This window comes from Scyliorhinus torazame, chromosome 15 (genome assembly GCF_047496885.1).
Source record: "Scyliorhinus torazame isolate Kashiwa2021f chromosome 15, sScyTor2.1, whole genome shotgun sequence".
NCBI lineage: Eukaryota > Metazoa > Chordata > Chondrichthyes > Carcharhiniformes > Scyliorhinidae > Scyliorhinus > Scyliorhinus torazame.
In genome coordinates, this window is record NC_092721.1 from 102,985,570 (window position 1) to 103,010,034 (window position 24,465).

General features: G+C 48.6%; 1 protein-coding gene across 1 annotated transcript in view; it reads right to left on the reverse strand.

Annotated features, from left to right (window-relative positions):
* The window catches only part of LOC140391726 (coiled-coil domain-containing protein 83-like), a 163,326-nt gene that overhangs the window by 67,167 nt on the left and 71,694 nt on the right, over nt 1–24,465 (reverse strand). The window contains exon 4 of the mRNA XM_072476498.1: nt 13,890–14,058. Coding sequence (XP_072332599.1) covers nt 13,890–14,058 — 169 coding nt within the window. The remainder of the gene's footprint in view (nt 1–13,889; nt 14,059–24,465) is intronic.

The following is a 24,465-nucleotide window of genomic DNA, read 5'->3' on the forward strand; positions in this document are numbered from 1 at the left end:
GGGGTCTCCGCAATTCTCCGCCTCCGATGGGCCAAGTTCCCGATGGCGCTGTTCACTTCTGCTTTTAAAAATTGTGAAACCGGTGGCGTGGCTGATGAGGGTGAGAGAGAGGAGGCAGGACACAGAGATACGTGACAGACAACAGTCTATACGGCTACCACTGATTGTAGTAAATGGATATGGACCCAGTTCGCTAGGACGTGACTGGTTGCAGTACCTCTTGATTGGCAGCAAACTTTCCAGAAGAACTCTAGAGACCTCTACGATATATTGGAAATGTATGCTAAGGTTTTCCAGGCCAGCTTGGGGAAGAAAAAAAGGAGCCATGGCGAAAATTCATGTAGACCCTGATGCACAACCAAAATATTTTTGGGCTCACCCAGTTCCCTATGCGCTGCTCCCAAAGGTTGAGTTGCAGCTTGGATGGTTTGGATGACTTGAGGATCAACCAGGCCGGTTAAATTAACTGACTAAGCAGCACTGGTACTCCCCATCCTAAAGCCAGCGAAAACTGTTCGTCTTTGTGGCGATTACAAACTTGACTGTAAATAGGGCCTCCATTTGGACCGGTACCCGATGCCACGAATCAAGGCTTTAGATATAAAATTGGCTCGAGGTCACTCATTCACAAAGCTCGATATTTCGAGACATGCATACCTCTAATTGGGGTTGTACCCGGAGTCTCGGCAGTAGATGACGATAAATACCAACAGGGGATTGCATGAGTACACTGGACTGCCTTTCTGTGCGTCATCAGCTTGCGCCATTTTACAGAAAGGTATGGAAAATATTCTGCAGGGCTTGCCACATGTGGCGGTTTACTTGGATGATGTTTTGGTCACGGGCACGACAGAGTGTGAGCACCTGAGCAATCTGGAGGAGGTCCTCCACTGCTTCTCAGAAATTAACGTACATCTCAAGAGAAAAGTGCGTTTTTCATGCCAAACAGGTTGTCTATCTGGGGTATCGGGTAGACTACCCAGTGGAGGAAAAGGTATCTGCCATCAAACTAAGCCCCCACATGGGAAAACATAACTAACTGGCATCTTTTCTGGGACCAGTAAACAGGCCCATCCCAGGCCTTGCAACTATTCTAGACCCCTGCACGCCCAATGAAGAAAGAAAATCAGGAGTGGACGTGGGAAGGCTGCAGGAAGAAGCGTTTGCTAATGTGAAATGGCAGCTAACTTCATGCCTGCTGAAGCACTACAATCCCACCATACCACTTTTAGTCACATGATGCCTTGCCATACGGCATCGGTACCATTTTGTCACATCGGACAGGCAATGATAGTGAGCGGCCGGCTCCATTCACCTCCAGAACACTGGCTGTGGCTGAGCACAATTGTGCGCAAATTGAAAAAGAAGATTCAGCTGTGGTCTTTGCTGTCATTAAGATCCATCAATATTGGACAGCACGGTGGTGCAGTGGTTAATAATAATCGTTATTGTCACAAGTAAGCTTCAATTAAGTTATTGTGAAAAGCCCCTATCGACACATTCCGGTGCCTGTTCGGGGAGGTCAGTACGGGAATGGGACCCGCGCTGCTGCCTTGTTCGGCATTACAAGCCAGCTATTTAGCCCACTGTGCTCAACCAGCCGCAGTTAACGCTGCTGCCTCACAGCACTGAGGACCTGGATTCAATCCCGGCCCCGGGTCACTGTTGTGTGGAGTTTGCATATTCTACCCGTGTCTGCGTGGGTCTCACCCCCACAACCCAAAAAGATGTGCAGGGTAGGTGGATTGGCCAGGCGAAATAGCCCCTTAATTGGAAAAAAGAATTGGATATTCTAAATTTATATTAAAAGTCAGTTCTATCATTATGTGTATGGGCATCATTTCACGGTGTTGATGGATCACAAACCGCTGTTAGGACTGTTCCAAGATGATAAGACCATCCCGCCCATAGCACCAGCCAGAATCCAGAGATGGGCCTTTCTATTAGCGACGTATGAATGTACATTGGAGCATCAGCCGGATACGCAGATCGCAAACACAGATGCGATGAGTAGACTCCAGCTGCCGACAAGACCACCAATGACCCCCAGAGCCGATGAAGTTATAGTCGTGTTGCACTTCATGGGTACGTTGACAGTTATGGTGGCCCAAATATGTGAGTGGACGCAAACAGTGCCCCTATTGTTCAAAGTTTGACATATAATACTACACGGGGGCCAGCATCGGAAAGTACCCAGTGATTTAAAGGTTTTAACCACCAAATTAGCAGAGTTCGTGGTGGAAGACGGCATCCTCCTCTGGGGGACTCGTGGGCCCGTACAAGGATCAGAACCCCATACTGAGGGACGTTCATAATGGACACTAGGGAGTGTCCAAAATGAAAATGATCACCCGCAGCGATGTCTTGTGACCCGTCTGGACTCGGAGATAGAGTGGCTGTCCCAAAAGATGTAGCGGGTGCCACGAGCTGCAGAATCCCGCACCTACTGCACCTCTTCATCCCTCGGAGTGGCCAGGACGGCCTTGGGTACAGCCTCACACTGACTTTGCCGGCCCTTTTCAAGGCTCTGTGTTCCTGATGATAATCAACGCGTTCAAAGTGGCTGGAGGTCCTCAGGATGTCGTCCACGACTTTGAAGGAGACGATTGAGAAACTGCGACTCGTTTCGCACACACAGTATCCCAGTAGTATTAGTTCCCGACATTAGAACGCTATTTACTAGTGAGAAGTTCGGGGTTTCACAAAAACTAGCGGGGTGCGATACATCCGCACGGTCCATATCACCCAGCTTCAAATGGGCTAGCCAAAAGGGCGGTGCAAACGTTCAAGAGAGGATTGAAAAAGCAGACCTTTGGCTCCCTCAACATATGCCTGGCCAGCTTTTTATTTTGTTACCGTACCACTCCACATGCGGCGACCCGCGTAGCACCGGCCAAACTTTTGATGGGGCGCAGACCTCGGACCCACCTCAGCATTGCTTTTCCAGGTATTGGTGGGAAAATACGCCGTGGTCAAGAGTAACAAGGATGTTGCCCAGACTAAACAGATCAGACAGTGTGTACCAGGTGACACAGTCTACATTAGGAATTTCGGTTATGCCGGCAAGTGTGTTCCAGGCACGGTGGTTTGACAAACAGGACCGATATCGTACCAGATTCGGGCACAGGACCGAGAAATGAAGAGACACCGGGATCATCTTCCCACCAGGAGGCCAGGGATATGCAAAACTAAACCAGAGGAGCCAGCTTAGGCATAGACAGCCCTGGCACCAGCAGCTTTGAGGGCGTTACCTCAAGGGACACCCAATGCAGAAATGAAGGAGGTCGAGGATTCAGACTCCGACATGGAGACCCAGGCATCAGTGGTTTCTGACGGTGAAGAGACCAAAACGAGCAGCCGCCAGTGTTCATTCAACTATGTTGATCAGCGAGGAAGTAGCGCTCGCCATCTAGATGTACCACCGCCTGATCCAGCTGCACATGTGCAGCCACAGGCAAAAAAGAGCAGGCGCCCACCTACTCCATCTTCCTCAGGGTCTTCGGACTTAGTGGGGGGGGGGGGGGGGTGCTGTAATCTGCATGAGATCTCTGGGGTTGGACCAATTATGCTCCTCGTGATTCTGGTTGAGTAGAAGCTTCCCAGCTAAGGGGCAGGTGCCCAATCGGGGGGCTATGGACACTGAGTATAAAAGCTCGGTCCCAGTGGGAGTCAAGCAGGGAAGTCCCGACTCGGGCCTGTGTACAAAGTGTAAATAGTTATGTATTCAATAAATAATCAGTGTTTTTATGCCTCACGTCTGGAATCCTCTGTGGACACAATCATCTTCAAGGAAATTCTATGCAAAAGATTAAAATCGTCTAGGATATAATAATTAAACAATGATAATACATTTATTTATAATCAGAAAGAACATTCAAGGTACAAATTTAATGTTTCTGTAATTTGGGTTTGGCATTATGCCAATGCCAATGTTTTTAGAACAGTTAGCTGTGCCCGAACACACCACAGACTGTTTATGCTAAACACATAATGTAATAAAGTGACCAAAGATGCTTCACAGAAGCATTCTAAAGCAAAATATGATACCAAACCACACAAGAAACAAATGGCCAAAAACATAGGTATTAATAACATAAGAACTAGGAGCAGGAGTTGGCAATTCAGCGCCCCGAGCCTGCTCAGTCATTCATCACGATCATGGCTGATCTCATCTCTCTCATCTCCACCTTCCTGCACCCTCCTTCATTCCACTACCTATTTATCTCCTCAAATTTGTTTCATGTTCTGGTGTCCACTGCATTCTAGGGTATAGAAATATAGCTTTTATTTGCCAGTCCTTCCCTGCACATAACACACATGAGTTTTGCATCCTGATTTGCATTGGTACAATTAACAAAGCCGTACCTCAAGAAATCAATTCCTGATTATTATGGTTTGCCCATCCCGCCGCTGGGGAACCCACTACAGGTTTTTTTTTGGCGGGACCAGAAGATACCATGGGCAGGAAGGACCAGAAAATCCCCACCTAGAGTCTTCCTCTTTCAGGGATTTTCACTTTGCTTCAATCTTGTATCTGAATACGTCCTGTCTTTAGATTCAAGATTTGTTCAGATTATGGGACCCATTTTAACTCATTCAAGGCACTTCCACTTATGTAGAGTTAAAACTTTTAGTCACATGATAACCCCATTATAACCAGAATATCAGTACATGAAATTATTGATGGCAATGTAAAATTTTTAAAATATTCATATCCCCAAGTGCCATCACAATTCCTCCGATAATGAAGAAACTTGACAGTAGGACATTTTTCCATGACTTGCAAAAATAGACCAGGAGCTGGATTTTCCCATTGGAGATGGGAGGTGAGAATCAGGAGTTAATCCAGACTCTGACTCAGCAGTGCCAGCAGGGGGATTCAGAAGTACAGGCTGTTAATGTCCTGGTGTTTGGCCTGCTGCTGGGTGGAGAGAGAGGTGGGTCTATGCGGAAGTGGCTCAGTTCTTAACCATAACTTGACTTAACCATATGAAGTTAAACCTACAGATCAGTCTAACGTTCCCCCACCTCACACCCCCTCAACTTAATCGGCATTTGGAAGTCTTTAAACATAGAAACATAGGAGCAGGAGTAGGCCATTCAGCCCATCAAGCCTGCTCCGCCATTCAATATGATCATGGTTGATCATCAATTTCAATGACTTTTTCCCACCATTATCCCTATATTCCTTTATGTCATCGGTAATTAGAAAATTGGCAATGTCTGCTTTAACCTACTGAGCATTCACAGCCCTCTGGGGTAGAGAATTCCAAAGATTCACAACCTCTGAGTAAATATATTTCTCCTCATCTCGGTCCCACGTGACTTCTCCATTATTTTGAAATTGTATTCCCTGGTTCTCAATTCCTCAACCAGGGGAACATCTTACTTGTCTATTCCTTGTCTATTCCTTTTGTAGGTTTCAATTAGATCACTTCTCATTCTTCAGAACTCCAGAGAATACAGGCCCAGTTTCCTCAATTTCACTTCATGGGACTGTCCCGCCATCCGAGGAACAAATCTGGTGAATTTTTGTTACATTCCTTCTATGACAATAATATACCTCCTAAGGTAAGGGAACAAAACTGCACACAATACTCCAGGTGCGGTCGAACCAGGATTCTATATAACTGAAGCAAAGCTTTGCTACTCCTGTACTCAAGACCTCTTGCGATCAAGGGTAACATAGCATTAGCCTTCCTAATCGCTTGCTGCACCTGAATGTTAGCTTTCAGTGACTTATTGACTAGGACACCCAGGTCTCTTTGGACATCTATTCTACACTCTCTCTTACCATTTAATAAATACTCTGCACATCTATTCTTCCTACCACCTCTCATTTTTTCACATAATATTCCATCTGCTATGTTTTTGCACACTCACTGAGTCTGTCCAAATCATTTTGAAGTTGTTTTACATTTTCCTCACAATATACATTCCTTCCTAGCTTTGCGTCATCCACAAACCTGGAAATATTACATTTCGCTCGCACACCCAAAACATTGACATATATTGTGAACAGCTGGGGTCCAAGAACTGATGCTTGTGGTACCCTACTAGGCACAGCCTGCCAATGTTAGAATGACTCTATTCTATATTTTCTACCTGTTAACCAATCCTTAATCCATACCAATATATTACCTCATACCCCATATGCTTGAATTTTGCTAATAAACCTCTTGTGGGGGACTTAATCAAATGCCTCGTGAGAATCCAAGTATACTACATCCACTCTTCATTATCAATTATGTTACTAACATCCTCAAACTCCTCCAACAGGTTTGTCAAAAATAATTTCCCATTCGTAAATCCATGTTAACTATACCCAATCAGATCATTATTATCCAAGTGTCCATTTATTGCATCCTTTGTAATAGATTCTATGATTTTACCTACTATTGAGGCAACACTTACAAGTTTGCAGTTCCCTGTTTTCATTACCCCTGCCTTCTTAAATAATAGGGTGATGTTTGCTACCTTCCAATCCGCAGAAATGATTCCAGAACATATACAATTTGGAAGATGATCACCAATCATAGATCATAGAATTTACAGTGCAGAAGGAGGCCATTCGGCCCATCGAGTCTGCACCGGCTCTTTGGAAAGAGCACCCTCCCCAATCCCACACCTCCACCCTATCCCAGTGACTCCACCCGGCATTAAGGGCAATTTTGGACACTAAGGGCAATTTAGCATGGCCAATTCACCTAACCTGCACATCTTTGGACTGTGGGAGGAAACCGGAGCACCCGGAGGAAACCCACGCACACACGGGGAGAACGTGCAGATTCCGCACAGACTGACCCAAGCCGGGAATTGAACCTGGGACCCTGGAGCTGTGAAGCAATTGTAATGAATTCATCATCTCCATAGCTCCTTCTTTCAACACTCTGGGATGCATAATACCAGGTTCTGGGTACTTATCAACCTTCGGTCCCTTTAATTTCTCCACTGCAACCTCTTTACAAATTCAAATTTTCTTCAATTGCTCATTCTCCCCAATCCCTTGGATTTCTGATTCTGGAGGATTTCCTGTATCTTCCTCAGTGAAGGCAGACACAAAGTAATCATTTAGCCTCTTTCTCTGTTCCCCATTAGAAAATCTCCTCGCCCCCAACCTGTAATGGACCCACAATTGTTTTGTCAAATATTTCCTTTTTGTGTACCTATAGACACTTTTAGGTCAGTTTTTTATGTTTTTTGTTAGTTTACATTCATATTTTATTCTCCCTTTCTTTACCACATTCTCAGTCCTCCTTTGCTGTATTCTAAAATGCTCCAAACCCTCAGGTTTACTGCTGTCTCTGGCAACTTTATAGGCCTTTCTTTCAATCTTATATAACCCTTAACATCCTTTGTTAGCCATGGTTGACTGGCTTTTCTTTTGTGCCTTGAAGGCATGTATAGTTGCTGTAAACTATGTAATAATGCTTTAAAGGCTAATAAAAGCCAATGCATCATCACACCTTTTGATGTATTTTCCCAATCCACCTCAGCCAATTTGCCCCTCATATCTTCATATTTTTCTTTCTCATATTTAACACGTTGGCTTCAGATTGAACCACCTCACCTTCAAACATAATGCAGAATTCTATCCTATTATGGTCACTCATCGCTAAAGGTTCTTTCATAATGATTATTAATTAGTCCTTTATCGTTACACAATACTAAATCTAAAATAGTCTGTTTTCTAGTTGGTTACTCAACATCGTGCTTTATAAAACCATCCCCAATCTTGTCCTCCACAACATTAGTACTCAATAGGTTTACCCGGTCTATATGCAAATTGTGCAGGTTCAAGTTGCCCATGACCACTGTATTACCCATGCTACATGCTTCTCTAAACTCCTGAATAATACACTACCCCACACTACCACTACTGTTTGGTGGCTTATAAACAACTCCTATCAATGTTTGCCGCCGCTTGCTGTTTCATAGCTCCACCCAAACAGATTCCACATTTTGTTTTTCCAACCTGAGGTTCTCCCTTACTAATGTATGATCCCATCCCTTATTATCAGCATAATACCAGCTTATTTTCCTTTTTGCCTCTGCTACCGAAATGTTGAATATCCTTGAATATTCAGTTTCTAGTCTTGGTCACCCTGTAGCCATGTTTCCATAAGAGCAACTAGATCATACCCATTTACCCCTATTTGTGCCTGGTTGCAAAAACTACGTGCATTTAGCAGGAGTGCTCTTCACTTTATGACATTCTTTCGCATTCTATGCCTAGTTAATGCTCGCCATGGTATCACTGCCTTCTAATTTCACTTGCTACTCTTCTACTTCCTGCTACCAGCTTTAATTCCTTCCAATTTGAGCTATCCCTCAGGTTCCCATCCCCCTGACAAGCTAATTTAAACCTGACACGACCGTAGTTGGTCGGATCTCAAACAACGATGAATCAGAGTACAGGAGGGAGGCAGAGAACCTAGTGCAATTACAACAATCTCTCTCTCAATGTCAGCAAAACGAAAGAGCTGATTATCAACTGTCTGCATCAATGGTGCCATGGTGGAGATGGTTCACAGCTTGAAATTCCAAAGGTGTAAACATCACCAACAATCTGTCCTGGTCTACCCATGTCGAAGCTACGACCAAGAAAGCACAACAGCACCGATGGAAATTAAGGAAATTTGGCATGTTCACATTGACTCATACCAATTTTTATAATGGTGCACATAGAAAGCATCTTATCTGACTTCCGGTGGTGGCATGTAGGGGGAAGTCGCAGGTTGGGTGGCTCCTGCTCGAGGTTTGTTTTCTTTGGAGTTTAATGCCCGGTCCCAGGGGCAATTTTTCAATAATCGAGTGTAGGAAGGCATTAGGAAGAGTGAAGATGTCGAAAAGCCAGAAGAAAGTCGCCGTGAAGAAGGGAGGGAGTGACAGTTCGCCGGTGAATGAAAGGGCCAGCCCGGGAGCTGGCAAGATGGCGAAGGGTTGCGAGCAAGATTGGAGGATTTGGAAAATCTGAGGATCAACAAAATCTGAGGATCGTAGGCCTGCCTGAGGGGGTGGAGGCCCTGAGGCCGACTGAGTACTTTGCCAAGGTGTTGGCGGAGTTGGTGGGGGAGGGAGAGGATCCGTCCCGGTATGAACTGGACCAGGCTCATTGGTCGTTCAGGCCTAAACCAAAGGCGAATGAGCTGCCAAGAGCAGTGATTGTTTGCTTTCACAGGTACCACTTGAAAGAGAAGGTCCTGAGTTGGGCAAAGCAGAAGCAGGAGGTGCAGTGGGCTTGAGCTGGTGTACGTATTTACCAGAACTTAACTGTGGAACTGTCGAGGAGGTGGGTGGCCTTTGGCCGAGTGAAGACGGCACTGAATAATGGTGGGGTGTGGCGTAGTGTACCCAGCCAAGTTGAGGATGACCTACAACTCCAGAGACTTTTACTTTGAGGTGGCAGAGGCGTTTGTGAAGGCGGAAGGATTGGGGCAGAAGTGAGGAATGGAACTGAGGACTGGTCTTGGACCGTGGGGAGGGGAGTTGGAAGAGTGTATATAGAGTTCTACTTTTTAACTTCATGCTGTTATATGGGTCAATCTTTGTCTTTGTTTTTTCGGTTTTTCGGGGGTTTGTATGTTTGCATGGGATATGTTTCTTTGAGGGGGGTATGTATTTTCTTGTTGTTTTCCTGGGACTGGGCGAGGGGCCCCCGCATTTGGAATGTATGGGTGATGTTTGGGTTTGTATGTTGAAGGGGATGCTGGTTGGGAATTGATACTGTATTTGTTATTGTTGGTTATCTTTTGTTGTGTACTTGATGAAAATGTGGAAAATAAAATTTTTTTTTAAAAAAGAAAGCACGCTATCTGGCTGCATCACAGCTTGGTAATGGCAACTGCTCGGCACAAGAATGTAAGAACTACAAAGAGTCGTGAACACATCCCAGTCCATTACGCGAACCCGCCTCCCATCCACTGACTCTGTCTACACTTCCCGCTGACTTGGAAAATGAGCAGTATTAACCAAGACCCCTCCCACCTGGGTTATTGTGCCTTCCAACCTCTTCCATCGGGCAGAAGATATAAAAGTATGAGAACATACACCAACAGATTCAAATACAGCTTCTTCCCTGCTGTTACCAGACTCCTGATTGGCCATCTTATGGACTGAACTGATCTCCCTCCGCATCTTCTCTAGAGTTGTAGCACCATATTTTGTATGCTTCACCGATGTCTATGTACTTACATTGTTTATTTATCGTATGTTGTATGTTTTTCTGTCTGGATTGCATGCAGAACAATACTTTTCACTGTACCTCGATACACCTGACAATAAATCTTAAATTTAACCCCAATGGCACTAGCAAATCTCCCTGTGAGGATATTAGTCCTGGTCAGGTGTTCATAGATCATAGAATTTACAGTGCAGAAGGAGGACATTCGGTCCATCGAGTCTGCACCGGCCCTTGGAAAGAGCATCCCACTTAAGCCTAGGCCTCCACCCTATCCCCGTAACCCAGTAACCTCAGCTAACCTTTTTGGACACTATGGGCAATTTATCATGGCCAATCCACCTAACCTTCACATCGTTGGACTGTGGGAGGAAACCAGAGCACCCGGAGGAAACGCATGCAGACACAGGGAGAACGTGCAGACTCCGCAAGACAGTGACCCAGTATGGGAATCGAACCTGGGACCTTGGAGTTATGAAACAACTGTGCTAACCACTGTGCTACCGTGCTGCCCACTGTGTTACCCGTCCATCTTGTACAACTCCTACCTGCTCCTGAAGTGGTCCCAATGCCTCAGAAATCTGGGGCGAGATTCTCCGACCCCCCGCTGGCATGAATCCCGCCCCCGCCGGTTGCCGAATTCTCCGGCACCGGAGATTCGGCGGGGGCGGGAATCACGCCGCGCCGGTTGGCGGCCCCCCCCACCCCCCAGCGATTCTCCGGCCCGGATGGGCCGAAGTCCCGCTGCTAGAATGCCTGTCCCGCCGGCGTGGATTAAACCACCTACCTTACCGGCGGGACAAGGCGGCGCGGGCAGGCTCCGGGGTCCTGGGTGGGGGGCGCGGGGCGATCTGGCCCCAGGGGGTGCCCTCACGGTGGCCTGGCCCGCGATCGGGGCCCACCGATCTTTTCCTTCCGCCTTCGCCACGGTCTCCACCATGGCGGAGGCGGATGAGACTCCCTCCACAGCACATGCGCGGGGATGCCGTGAGCGGCCGCTAACGCTCCCGCGCATGCGCCGCCCTGCAATGTCATTTCCGCGCCAGCTGGCAGGGCGGAAATCAGTCCGGCGCGGGCCTAGCCCCTCAAAGTTAGGGCTCGGCCCCCCAAGATGCGGAGGATTCCGCACCTTTGGGGCGGCGCGATGCCCAACTGATTTGCGCCGTTTCTGGCACCGGTCGGCGGACATCGCGCCGATACCGGAGAATTTTGCCCCTGATGCCTAACCTCCTACACCAATTCTCCAACCATGTGTTCAATTGCTCAATCCTGCTATTCCTATACTCACTGGCACATGGCACTGGGATTAATCCTGAGATTACTGTTTGAGGTCCTGCTTTTTAATTTTCTTCCCAACTCTGCTTTCTGGACCTCATCCCTCTTCCTTCCTATGTTGTTAGTACCAATGTGGATCACAACTCTGGCTGTTCACCCTCCCCAGAAAGATGTTATGCAACCATTCCGTGACATCCTTGACACTGGCACTAGGGAGGCAATGCTTAATGCTGCAGGAATGCCAGTCTGAGCCCCTTAATATAACGTCCACTGTCGCTATTGCTGTTCGATATGGGCGGCATGGTGGCACAGTGGTGAGCACTGCTGCCTCACAGCATCAGGTTCAATTCCGGCCTTGGGTGTCTGTGTGGAATTTGCACATTCTCCCCGTGTCTGCATGGATTTCTTCCGGGTGCTCCGGTTTCCTCCCACAGTCCAAAGATGTGCAAGTTAGGCGGATTGGCCATTCTAAATTGCCCATTTGTGTTTGAAGATTAGGTGGGGTTAGGGGGTTACAGGGATAGATTAGGGAGTGGGTTTAGGTAGGGTTCTCTTTCAGAGAGTAGGTGTAGATCTGATGGACTTGATGTAGACTTCACTGTATGGGTTCTATGATTCCTCCCTTTGTTGCTAATTGTGTTTCTCTTAATTTGGCTCTGAAGATGGCAGCCAATATGGTCGCCTTCCTTAATTCTAATTACGTTTGCTCTAGAGTTGCCAGGTATCTCTCGATACTACCACAAGTTTCAAAACCAAATACTGATCAAAGACTCGATACACCAGCTAGTAAGTTCAAACTCACTGCTCATTTATTCACACACACAGTCAAATATACTCATGCATAAAATTCTACAAACTAAACTATCACTACTGTTAAAGCCTATACTTAGCTTCGGGTGCCCACTCAGTCAGAGGAACAATGGCCGTTCTGAGGCTGCTGGGGTCGAATTGGTATGGAATAACAGCAAAGGGTATCTGTCTCGTAGCGTGCGTTGACCTTGGACTTACTTGTTCTGATGTTGCTGTTGGGCAGGTCTCTCCTTGGTGAGAGCCGGAGCCACAAGACAGCAATTCTCTCTTGGGGGATTCTTCTTATACCCAAAAGGGGCTTCGTGCGCTTTTGGGCGGGCCTTGAACTTGGCCCCAATTAATTGGGCCGTTTCCCAATCGTTCCTATCGATTTTCTCCAATAAAGGGGTGGGTGCTCTGATGGTTGGGCATGTCCTAGGTGGCCGTTGGCCTGCTTTGTTCTGGTCTCCTCTGGCGCTGGGGTGTCTGCCTTGATATCGTTTACTTAAATGTTACTGTTTTGTCCCCGGGGATGGCTCATTAGTATGGTAATAGCTTTGCAGTTTTGGTCTTGTCTGGGAGCTGCGGCTCCAATCAACAGACAAACCCTGCACCTGCTTGCTTTCTTAGTATTGTCCGTTTTCCCTGCAATCTTTGCAAAGTGTCCATTTTGTAATCGGGAAGTGGCCATCCCAGATGGCTACACCTTTGTGTGCAAATGAGCTACCCGTAGGGCCACCGGCTTTGCTTTGGCTGCATTCCCCTGAGGAACAGGTGCCCAAAATGGAAAACCAATTAGCAAGCAAGGTAGACTCAGGGAACCCTGCAATAACTGCCTGGTTCTCTGATACCGCCAGACAATCACCCATTGCTTCTCTGCCTGCATGCTCCTAATCTGCGGTGTAGCCACCTCCATGAACATGCTACCTCCATAAACATGCTACTTCCATAAACATGCTGCTCACATAGTTCTCAGCCTCGCAGATGCAGAACAGTGACTCTAGCCACCGCTTTTATTCCAAAACCCAGAGCTCAAGCTCTGCAGTTAGTGAGAAGCTCATACATCTTTCAAACATTATTTGACTGTGCATTTGAAAAACATTAACCTCTGGAATGCTCCTAAATCTGCCAAAACTATCAAACTTATTTCCCAGGTCAGATGAGTAAGCAGATTCAGTACCCCAATCCATGTTTCACCCTGCAGGTGAGAATTAAGGTTTCCAAATCATGTCTGAGTCCAGGAAAATTTTGCAAGTTCTAAACAGCACTGCCAGTTTCTAATTAGAGTGTCAAGTTCATGACCTGCTCCTGTTCTGCGCCAGCGAAAATGGCCAGCACCGGACCCAGGTGCAGGATTTCCAAATTTGCGCTCACTGGCCTTTGTGCAGTCCTGAAAATTCAGTCCCAGGTGTCACTTGTCAGATTGCAAAATTAAAAGTGAGTGTAAGAACGATGAATGGACAGGGGAATGCCACACAGTGTTGAGATCTGCAAATGAGTAGCTTTCTTTTTGAATATTAAATACAAGCACACCAGAATATGCAAAATATGGCTTACTGATTAAAATGTAAGTTTACAAAAATGTGAGTATCAAAAGTCTTAAAAAGAATTCAGTTCATATAATTATTAATTATATAATTAATACCTTGTGTGAGTTGTTTTTGATGTTTAATTAATTCCAACTTTTCTTTCATGGCCTGTTCTACTTGCTCATTGTTAATTATCTCCTTGCGTTCCAATTCTTTCTCCAGTTCCTTGGCCTTTCTGACTAGTATTCGGATGTGTTCCTTCTGCTCCTTCTTCAATTGTTCATTCTGATAAAAATTAAGATAAGTACAATATTATTAAAACAGAATTGGTACAGTCTGCGAGAGGGTGTATATCCCAAAGTTTTGTTTGTACCCAAACACAAGGTAATGTAGTTTGCATCAAATGTATGTATGACTCCAGGCAGTGGAGGGTTTTCCACTGACTTTAATTTTCCTAGGGCTCCTTGATGCCAAACTCAGACATTGCTGAATGGCCTGCTCACCTGCACTGCCAACGTTTAGGCGTAAATAATAGGTGAGTCCAGGGCAGTAAGGTGGAGCAGTGGTTAGCACGGCGCTGAGGGCCCGGGTTCGATCCGGCCCTGGGTCACTGTCCGTGTGGAGTTTGCACATTCTCCCCGTGTCTGTGTGGGTCTCACCCCCACAACCCAAAGATGTGATGGTAGGTGGATTGGCCACACTAAATTGCTGCTTAATTGGAAAAAAATAATTGGTTACTCTAAATTTATAAACATTTTAAAAAGTAAATAATAGATGAGTCCAAGTGCGATACTAGAGAGTAAAAAGCACCCATGGAACTGCAGCCTAATAAGAAGTTCATACTTTCAGGCGTTTAAAGACAGGATGAACATCGGCGAGGGAGAAACAAAAATTAGTTTAAAAAAATACCTCATACACGGAGCACACTTAACCAGAACCCGAATGAGTAGGTTCTTTCCGGAGGTGGAGTACAAATGTGAACAGTGCCAGGGAAGCCCAGCCAACCACGGCCACATGTTCTGGTCATGCCCCAGCCGGGGTCTGGACAGGCTTCTTTGAGGTGATGTTCAAGGTTGCGGGGATGAGAATGGGGCCATGCTAAAAAGTGGCAGTCTTTGGGGTATCAGAACAGCCAGAACTCTTTAAGGGGATGGGGGCTGATGTCCTAGCATTTGCCTCCCTAATCGCCTGCCAGAGCATCTTGCTCGGCTGGCGGTCAGCAGTACCATCCAAAGCAGCGGACTGGCTGTCCAACCGACCGGAATTTCTCCAAATGGAGAAAATCAAATTCACCACCCGGGGTTGGAAGAGGGCTTCCACCAATGTGGGAGTCACTCACAAATCTGTTCCAAGACTTGTTTGTAGCCAGCAGCCAATAAGCTGGGGGGGGGGGGGGGGGGGGAATCAAAGGGGCACAGAACCCAATCATATCTTTATTTTTAGGAAATATTTTATTGAGGCATTTATAATTTTAAGATTTTCACATTTTAAACAACAGAGATCCAAGACATGCAAAACCCCCCCAATAACAACTCAATTCCCCCCAGATCTAAACTCTGATTACCCATACATTAGACTCCCTGCCCTTATTCGTCACTTCCATGCCTCCCCCTTCTCCCCCCGCCACCCCACCCCACCCCCCCCCGCCACCCCCACCCCCCCACCCCGGCCCCTGCTGACGGTCAATTCCCCTTGAAGAAGTCGATGAATGGCTGCCACCTCCGAGCGAACCCCTGTCAATCCCTTAAGGCAAACTTAATTTCCTCTAGCCTAAGAAACCCTGCCATGTCACTGACCCAAACCCCTACTTTGGAGGCTCCGAGTCCCTCCACCCCAGCAAACTCCGTCTCCGGGCTACCAGGGAGGCAAAGGCCAAAACGTCGGCCTCTCTCCCCCCGTGCTCCCGGATCTTCCAACACTCCAAATGTTGTCACCTCTCGACTTGGAGTCACCCTCCCTTCCAGGACCTCTGCCATGACATCAGAAAATCCCAGCCAAAATCCCCTCAGCCTCGGACATGCCCAAATCATGTGTACAGGCTCGGGAAACCCTGCTCACCGAAGAGATCCCCAAATCTCTCAATCCCTGCCCGCTGCCACCTCCTGAAGCCCCGTCCAGCCCCGCCCCGCCGTAGCGAACCGGTGAATATTACAGATCGGTGACCACATCGCCCCCTCCAGTCTCATGTTCTGCCTCCATTGCCCCCACAGCCTCAGGACTGCCACTACTACTGGACTTGTAAAGTACCGAGCCAGCGAGAACAGCAGAGGTGCCGTTAACAAAGCCTTCAGACTCGTGCCCTTGCAAGAAGCCACCTCCACTCGCTCCCACACCGACCCCTCCCCTACTACCCATTTCCTAACCATCAATATATTAGCTGCCCAATAGTAATTAATAACGTTTGGAAGGGCCAAGCCCCCCTCCCCACGCCCCCGCTCAAGGAGCTTCTTCACCCTCAAGGCTTTCCCGGCCCATTTAAAACCCGAGATCGCCACATTCATCTTCCGAAAAAATGCCTTGGGGATGAAGATTGGAAGACACTGTAACACGAACAGCAAACACGGGAGGATTGTCATTTTCACAGTCTGTACCCTCCCCGCCAATGACAGCGGGAGCACGTCCCACCTGCGGAAATCCCCTTTCATTTGCTCAATCAACCTGCCCAAATTTAGTTTATGAAGCTGACCCCAGTCCCTTGCCCCAGTCCCTTGCCACTTGAATCTCCAGGTACCTAAAACTCCCTCCCCCCACTTTGAAAGGCATCTCCCTCAGTCTCCTCTCCTGCCCCCTTGCGTGGATTGCAAAAACCTCAGTCATGCCCATACTCAGTTTGTACCCTGAGAACCGACCAAATTCCTCCAGTATTCTCATAATTCCTGAAATTCCCCCCAACGGGTCTGTTATATAAAGGAAGAAATCGTCCGCATAGAGCGAGACCCTATGTTCCACCCCCCTCTCACTATCCCCGCCAAATGTTCGATGCTCTCAGTGCCATTGCCAAAGGTTCTATGGCCAGAGCAAACAGTAGTGGGGACAGTGGACATCCCTGTCTCGTCCCCCAACACAGGCTAAAATATTCTGATCTAACCCAGTTTGTCCTTGCATTCGCCACCGGTGCCTGATATAGCAACCGGACCCAATTCACAAATCCCTGCCCAAACCCAAACCTTCCCAGGACATCCCACAAATACTCCCACTCCATCCATTCAAAGGCCTTTTCTGCATCCACAGCCACCACCACCTTGACCTCGCGCCCCTCTGCAGGCATCATTATTACATTTAGGAGCCGCCTAATGTTGGACGTCAGTTATCATCCCTTAACAAATCCCGTCAGGTCCTCCCTTATTACCCCCATAACACAATCCTCCCTGCGTGTGGCCAGGATCTTTGCCAGCAATTTTGCATCCACATTTAGCAGGGAGATTGGCCGATACGAACCACAGCTCTCTGGATCCTTATCCTGCTTCAAAATGAGGGAAATCGATGCCTACGATAATGTTAGGGAGAGCACTTCCAGCTTCTTTGACTCATTAAAAACCTTTACCAGGAGCGGCCCCAACAGCCCAGAAAACTTGTTATAAAACTCAACCAGGTATCCGTCTGGTCCCGATTTACCCGATTGCATTGCAGCCAACCCGTCTATAACCTCCCCAAGCCCAAATGGGGCTCCCAAATCCTCCACCAACTCTTCATCTATCCTTGGGAACTCCAGCCCCCCCAAAAAATCGCTTCATACTCTCCTCCCCAGTTGGGGGTTCCGATTTATACAATTTATTATAAAACTCCCGAAACACATGGTTCATCCCCGCCGGATCCAGAACCATCTTCCCCACTGTATCTCTCAATTTCCCAATCTCTCTCGCCGCCTCCTGTTTCCTCAACTGATGCACCAGTATCCTGCTGGCTTTTTCTCCATATTCATACACCGTCCCCTTTAAGGCTGTCCCTCCGCCTTACCTGTGGACAGGAGCCCAAATTCCAGCTGCAGTTTCTTTTTTTAAAAATTCTTTTTATTGGCATATCCCATATTTATAAACAGTTGAATATATACACATCACATTTTTCTCGCCCCCAGCTGCAGTCTCTGATGCTCCCTCAAAAGCCTGTCATCTGGAAACTCAGCGTACCTCCTGTCCACCTGTAAAATTTCAGCTACCAATCTGCCCAACTCTGCCCGCTCAGCTTTCTCCTTATGGGCCCGAATTGAGATGAATTCCCCTCTAACAACCGCCTTCAGTGCCTCCCAAACCACCCCCGCCGAAACCTCACCCATGTCATTGATCCCTATATATCCCCAAATGGCCTCCCTCACCCGCTCACATGCCTCCTCCTCCGCTAGCAGACCCACATCCAACCTCCTTTGCGGGCACTGGGCCTTTCCTTTGCTGACTTGCAAGTCCACCCAGTGTGGGGCATGGTCTGACACCACTTTGTTGTATATTCAGCATTTACCACCTCAGCCAGCAGCGTTTTGTCCATCACAAAGAAGTCTACCCGGGAATACAGCTTATGCACATGGGAGTAGAATGAAAGCTCCTTACTCCTTGGCCTCCCAAATCTCCATGGATCTACCGCCCCCCATGCGCTCCATGAACCCCGAAGCTCCTTTGCCATAGCTGATACCTTCCCAGACCTAGACCTCGACCAGTCCAACCTTGGATCCAGGACCGTATTGAAATCTCCCCCCATAAACAGTCGATGTGAATCTAGGTCTGGAATCTTCCCCAGTTCCTGTCAAACAACGTCATCCCAGTTCGGGGCATATGTATTCACCAATACCACGGCCATTTCCTCCAGCTTCCCACTAACCATAACATATCTACCCCGCGAATCTGCTTCTATATTCCCCACCTCGAATGCCACCCGCTTATTAACCAACATCGCCACCCCCCTCGTTTCAAAGTCTAATCCTGAATGGAACGCCTGCCCAACCCATCCCTTCCTTAACCTAATCTGATCCCCCACCTTCAAATGTGCCTTCTGCAACATGGCCACGTCCGCCTTCAGTTGCCTCAAGTGCGCGAACACACGGGCCCTTTTGACTGGCAAATTCAGTCCCCGAACGTTCCACGTGACCAGCCTGGTCGGGGGGCACCCCGCACCTGCCAATCAACCATAATCTCTCCTAGGCCAGTCTGCGGCCCATGCTCCGCACCTCTCCTGGCCCGCCCACGGGCAACTACCATCATCAACCCTCCTTCACCTTTGAAAGTCCCCTCCCCGTCAGCAGTATAATCCCCCCCCCCCGCCCAATCCCAGACTCGCACTCCCATTCCGCCCCCCCCCCCACATCGATCTTCAGCTCACCCCCACTTTGCTTCCATGAACTAGCCCGCCCAGCTAACCTGGCAGCTCACGCCCATGGCGCCTGGCATCCTACCCCGCCACTGATTCCCCTCCCCCCCACTCAGTGCAAACAGTCAAAACAAAGGCAAGAAGTAAAAATAACCAAACAATCCCTCCCAAGGTCCGAACACAGAGACCCACCCCTCATCCCTTAACAAAACAGTATAAACCGGCCTAACACTAAACAGAACCGTAAACTGAAAAAACGAAAGAAATCCAAATAACATAAACCCAAAGTTTTTCACACCATAGTTCAGTTCTCCTCAATCAGACTTCAAGGTCCTCCTTTGATGCCACCATCAATTTACACGAGATGATTAGTAGAAGTGAACAGTGGTTTTAATAAGCTAGATCTATGCCTGCCTGCGACTGCTCTGTACTGAGTGCTGCCTACAGGCTGCAGATCTATATACCACCCCTGAGGGGGTGGAGCCACAGGCGGAGCCCACAAGTGCATCAACATAATACAATACAGTGGTGAATTGTAGCAGCAATACATTCACCACATTCACCCCCTGTTAAAAAATTGAAGTCCAGCGGGGGTGAAGTGGGCTCACAGATCGGGTCTGTCCGGTACCTTGATCATTCTCTGTGATCACCTCAGTTCTGGCTTCGCTGCGGGCACGGGTGTTGGGCTCGTTGACTCCGGGAGCATGTCGTCTGGAGCTTCATCACGGTGGGTTGGGGAGGGGGGGGGTGTTGGCCGTGTAGCGGTGGGGGCGGTGTTCGGTGTAAGGGGGTGGTGTAGGTGATGGTCGCTGGGGAACCGGCCGCGGCGGGTGCCAGATCCCAGTGGGAGACTGTATCTTGTCGGCCGTCGCGGTGCGCCACGTAGGCATACAGAGGGTTGGCATGTAGGAGCTGGACCCTTTCTACCAGGGGGTCGGACTTATGGCTCCTCACGTGCTTCCGGAAAAGGACAGGCCCCTGTGTTGTCAGCCAGGATGGAAGCGAGATCCTGGAGGTAGATTTTCTGTGGAAGACAAATAGACGGCCATGAGGGGTCTCGTTCGTGGCTGTGCAGAGGAGCGACCGAATGGAGTGGAGCGCGTCGGGTAGGACCTCCTGCCAACGGGAAACCGGGAGACTTCTAGACCGTAGGGCCAGAAGGGCGGCCTTCCATACCGTTGCGTTCTCCCTCTCCACCTGGCCTTTTCCCCGGGGGTTGTCGTTGGTAGTCCTGCTCGAGGCAATGCCCTAACCGGGCAGATACTGACGCAGCTCATCGCTCATAAATGAGGAGCCCCGGTCACTGTGGACGTAAGTGGGGAAATCGAACAGGGTGCAGATGCTGTGCAGGGCCTTAATGACAGTGGCCGCGGTCATGTCGAGGCATGGGATGGCAATGGGGAAACAGGAGTACTCGTCAACGACGTTAAGAAAATACACATTGCAGTCAGTGGAGGGGAGGGTCACTTTGAAATTGACGCTGAAGCACTCAAAGGGGTGGGATGCCTTCACTAGGTGGGCCTTGTCTGGCCGGTAGAAGTGCGGCTTGCACTCCACGCAGACTTGGCAGTCCCTGGTCATGGCCCTGACCTCCTCGGTGGAGTAGGGCAGGTTGCGGGCGTTGATGAAGTGGAGAAGCCGGGTGACCCCCGGGTGACAGAAGTCATTGTGGATGGCCCAATGTCGGTCATCTTGCAAGCTGGTGCATTTGCCGTGGGACAGGGCATCTGGGGGCTCATTGAGCTTCCCAGGACGATACACGATATCGTAATTATAGGTGGAGAGTTCGATCCTCCACCTCAAGATCTTATCATTCTTGATCTTGCCCCGCTGTGTGTTGTTGAACATAAAGGCTACCGACTGTTTGTCGGTGACGAGGGTGAACCTCCTACCGGCCAGGTAGTGCCTCCAATGTCGCACAGCTTTCACAATGGCTTGAGCTTCCTTTACGACAAAGGAGTGTTGAATCTCGGAGGCGTTGAGGGTAAGGGAAAAGAAGGCCACGGGCCTGCCTGCCTGCCTGGCTAAGGGTAGCGGCCAGGGCGATGTCTGACGCATCGCTCTCCACCTGGAAGGGGATGGACTCGTTCACCGCGTGCATCGCGGCCTTGGTAATGTCTGTCTTGATGCGGCTGAAGGCCAGGCATGCCTCAGTCGTCACACCACGGCTGGCTCTGATGTTCAGAAGGGAGGGTCAGTGCGCAGAAGAGCAATAGTAATAGGGGACTCTATAGTCAGGGGCACAGATAGGCGCTTCTGTGGACGTGAAAGAGACTCCAGGATGGTATGTTGCCTCCCTGGTGCCAGGGTTCAAGATGTCTCCGAACGGGTAGAGGGCATCCTGAAGGGGGAGGGCAAACAGGCAGAGGTCGTTGTACATATTGGTACTAACGATATAGGCAGGAAGGGGCATGAGGTCCTGCAGCAGGAGTTCAGGGAGCTAGGCAGAAAGTTAAAAGACAGGACCTCTAGGGTTGTAATCTCGGGATTACTCCCTGTGCCACGTGCCAGTGAGGCTAGAAATAGGAAGATAGAGCAGCTAAACACGTGGCTAAACAGCTGGTGTAGGAGGGAGGGTTTCCGTTATCTGGACCACTGGGAGCTCTTCCGGGGCAGGTGTGACCTATATAAGGACGGGTTGCATCTAAACTGGAGAGGCATAAATATCCTGGCCGCGAGGTTTGCTAGTGTCACACGGGAGGGTTTAAACTAGTATGGCAGGGGGGTGGGCACGGGAGCAATAGGTCAGAAGGTGAGAGCATTGAGGGAGAACTAGGGAATATGGACAGTGGGGCTCTGAGGCAGAGCAGACAGGGAGAAGTTGCTGAACACAGCGGGTCTGGTGGCCTGAAGTGCATATGTTTTAATGCAAGAAGTATTACGGGTAAGGCAGATGAACTTAGAGCTTGGATTAGTACTTGGAATTATGATGTTGTTGCCATTACAGAGACCTGGTTGAGGGAAGGGCAGGATTGGCAGGTAAACGTTCCAGGATTTAGATGTTTCAGGCGGGATAGAGGGGGATGTAAAAGGGGTGGCGGAGTTGCGCTACTGGTTCGGGAGAATATCACAGCTGTACTGCGGGAGGACACCTCAGAGGGCAGTGAGGCTATATGGGTAGAGATCAGGGGCGAAATTCTCCATCCCGCCGCGCCACATTTCTGCCCCGACCCTCCGGCGGGATGCTCCGTTACACCGGCTGGTCAATGGGGTTTCCCATCGTGGGGCAGCCCCACGCCGTCGGGAAACCCCCGGGCGCCGGCAAAACGGAGACTCCCACCGGCGGAGAATGACGCCCAGGAATAAGAAGGGTGCAGTCACAATGTTGGGGGTTTACTACAGGCCTCCCAACAGCCAGCGGGAGATAGAGGAGCAGATAGGTAGACAGATTTTGGAAAAGAGTAAAAACAACAGGGTTGTGGTGATGGGAGACTTCAACTTCCCCAATATTGACTGGGACTCACTTAGTGCCAGGGGCTTCGACGGGGCGGAGTTTGTAAGGAGCATCCAGGAGGGCTTCTTAAAACAATATGTGGACAGTCCAACTAGGGAAGGGGCGGTACTGGACCTGGTATTGGGGAATGAGCCCGGCCAGGTGGTAGATGTTTCAGTAGGGGAGCATTTCAGGAACAGTGACCATAATTCAGTAAGTTTTAAAGTGCTGGTGGACAAGGATAAGAGTGGTCCTAGGATGAATGTGCTAAATTGGGGGAAGGCTAATTATAACAATATTAGGCGGGAACTGAAGAACATAGATTGGGGGCGGATGTTTGAGGGCAAATCAACATCTGACATGTGGGAGGCTTTCAAGTGGCAGTTGAAAGGAATTCAGGACCGGCATGTTCCTGTGAGGAAGAAGGATAAATACGGCAATTTTCGGGAACCTTGGATAACGAGAGATATTGTAGGCCTCGTCAAAAAGAAAAAGGAGGCATTTGTCAGGGCTAAAAGGCTGGGAACAGACGAAGCCTGTGTGGAATATAAGGAAAGTAGGAAGGAACTTAAGCAAGGAGTCAGGAGGGCTAGAAGGGGTCACGAAAAGTCATTGGCAAATAGGGTTAAGGAAAATCCCAAGGCTTTTTACACATACATAAAAAGCAAGAGGGTAGCCAGGGAAAGGGTTGGCCCACTGAAGGATAGGCAAGGGAATCTATTTGTGGAGCCAGAGGAAATGGGCGAGGTACTAAATGAATACTTTGCATCAGTATTCACCAAAGAGAAGAAATTGGTAGATGTTGAGTCTGGAGAAGGGTGTGTAGATAGCCTGGGTCACATTGAGATCCAAAAAGACGAGGTGTTGGGTGTCTTAAAAAATATTAAGGTAGATAAGTCCCCAGGGCCTGATGGGATCTACCCCAGAATACTGAAGGAGGCTGGAGGGGAAATTGCTGAGGCCTTGACAGAAATCTTTGGATCCTCACTGTCTTCAGGTGATGTCCCGGAGGACTGGAGAATAGCCAATGTTGTTCCTATGTTTAAGAAGGGTAGCAAGGATAATCCAGGGAACTACAGGCCGGTGAGCCTTACTTCAGTGGTAGGGAAATTACTGGAGAGAATTCTTTGAGACAGGATCTACTCCCATTTGGAAGCAAATGGACGTATTAGCAAGAGGCAGCATGGTTTTGTGAAGGGGAGGTCGTGTCTCACTAAATTGATAGAGTTTTTCGAGGAGGTCACTAACATGATTGATGCAGGTAGGGCAGTGGATGTTGTCTATATGGACTTCAGTAAGGCCTTTGACAAGGTCCCTCATGGTAGACTAGTACAAAAGGTGAAGTCACACGGGATCAGGGGTGAGCTGGCAAGGTGGATACAGAACTGGCTAGGTCATAGAAGGCAGAGAGTAGCAATGGAAGGATGCTTTTCTAATTGGAGGGCTGTGACCAGTGGTGTTCCACAGGGATCAGTGCTGGGACCTTTGCTGTTTGTAGTATATATAAATGATTTGGAGGAAAATGTAACTGGTCTGATTAGTAAGTTTGCAGACGACACAAAGGTTGGTGGAATTGCGGATAGCGATGAGGACTGTCAGAGGATACAGCAGGATTTAGATTGTTTGGAGACTTGGGCGGAGAGATGGCAGATGGAGTTTAATCCGGACAAATTTGAGGTAATGCATTTTGGAAGGTCTAATGCAGGTAGGGAATGTACAGTGAATGGTAGAACCCTCAAGAGTATTGAAAGTCAAAGAGATCTAGGAGTACAGGTCCACAGGTCACTGAAAGGGGCAACACAGGTGGAGAAGGTAGTCAAGAAGGCATACGGCATGCTTGCCTTCATTGGCCGGGGCATTGAGTATAAGAATTGGCAAGTCATGTTGCAGCTGTATAGAACCTTAGTTAGGCCACACTTGGGAGTATCGTGTTCAATTCTGGTCGCCACACTACCAGAAGGATG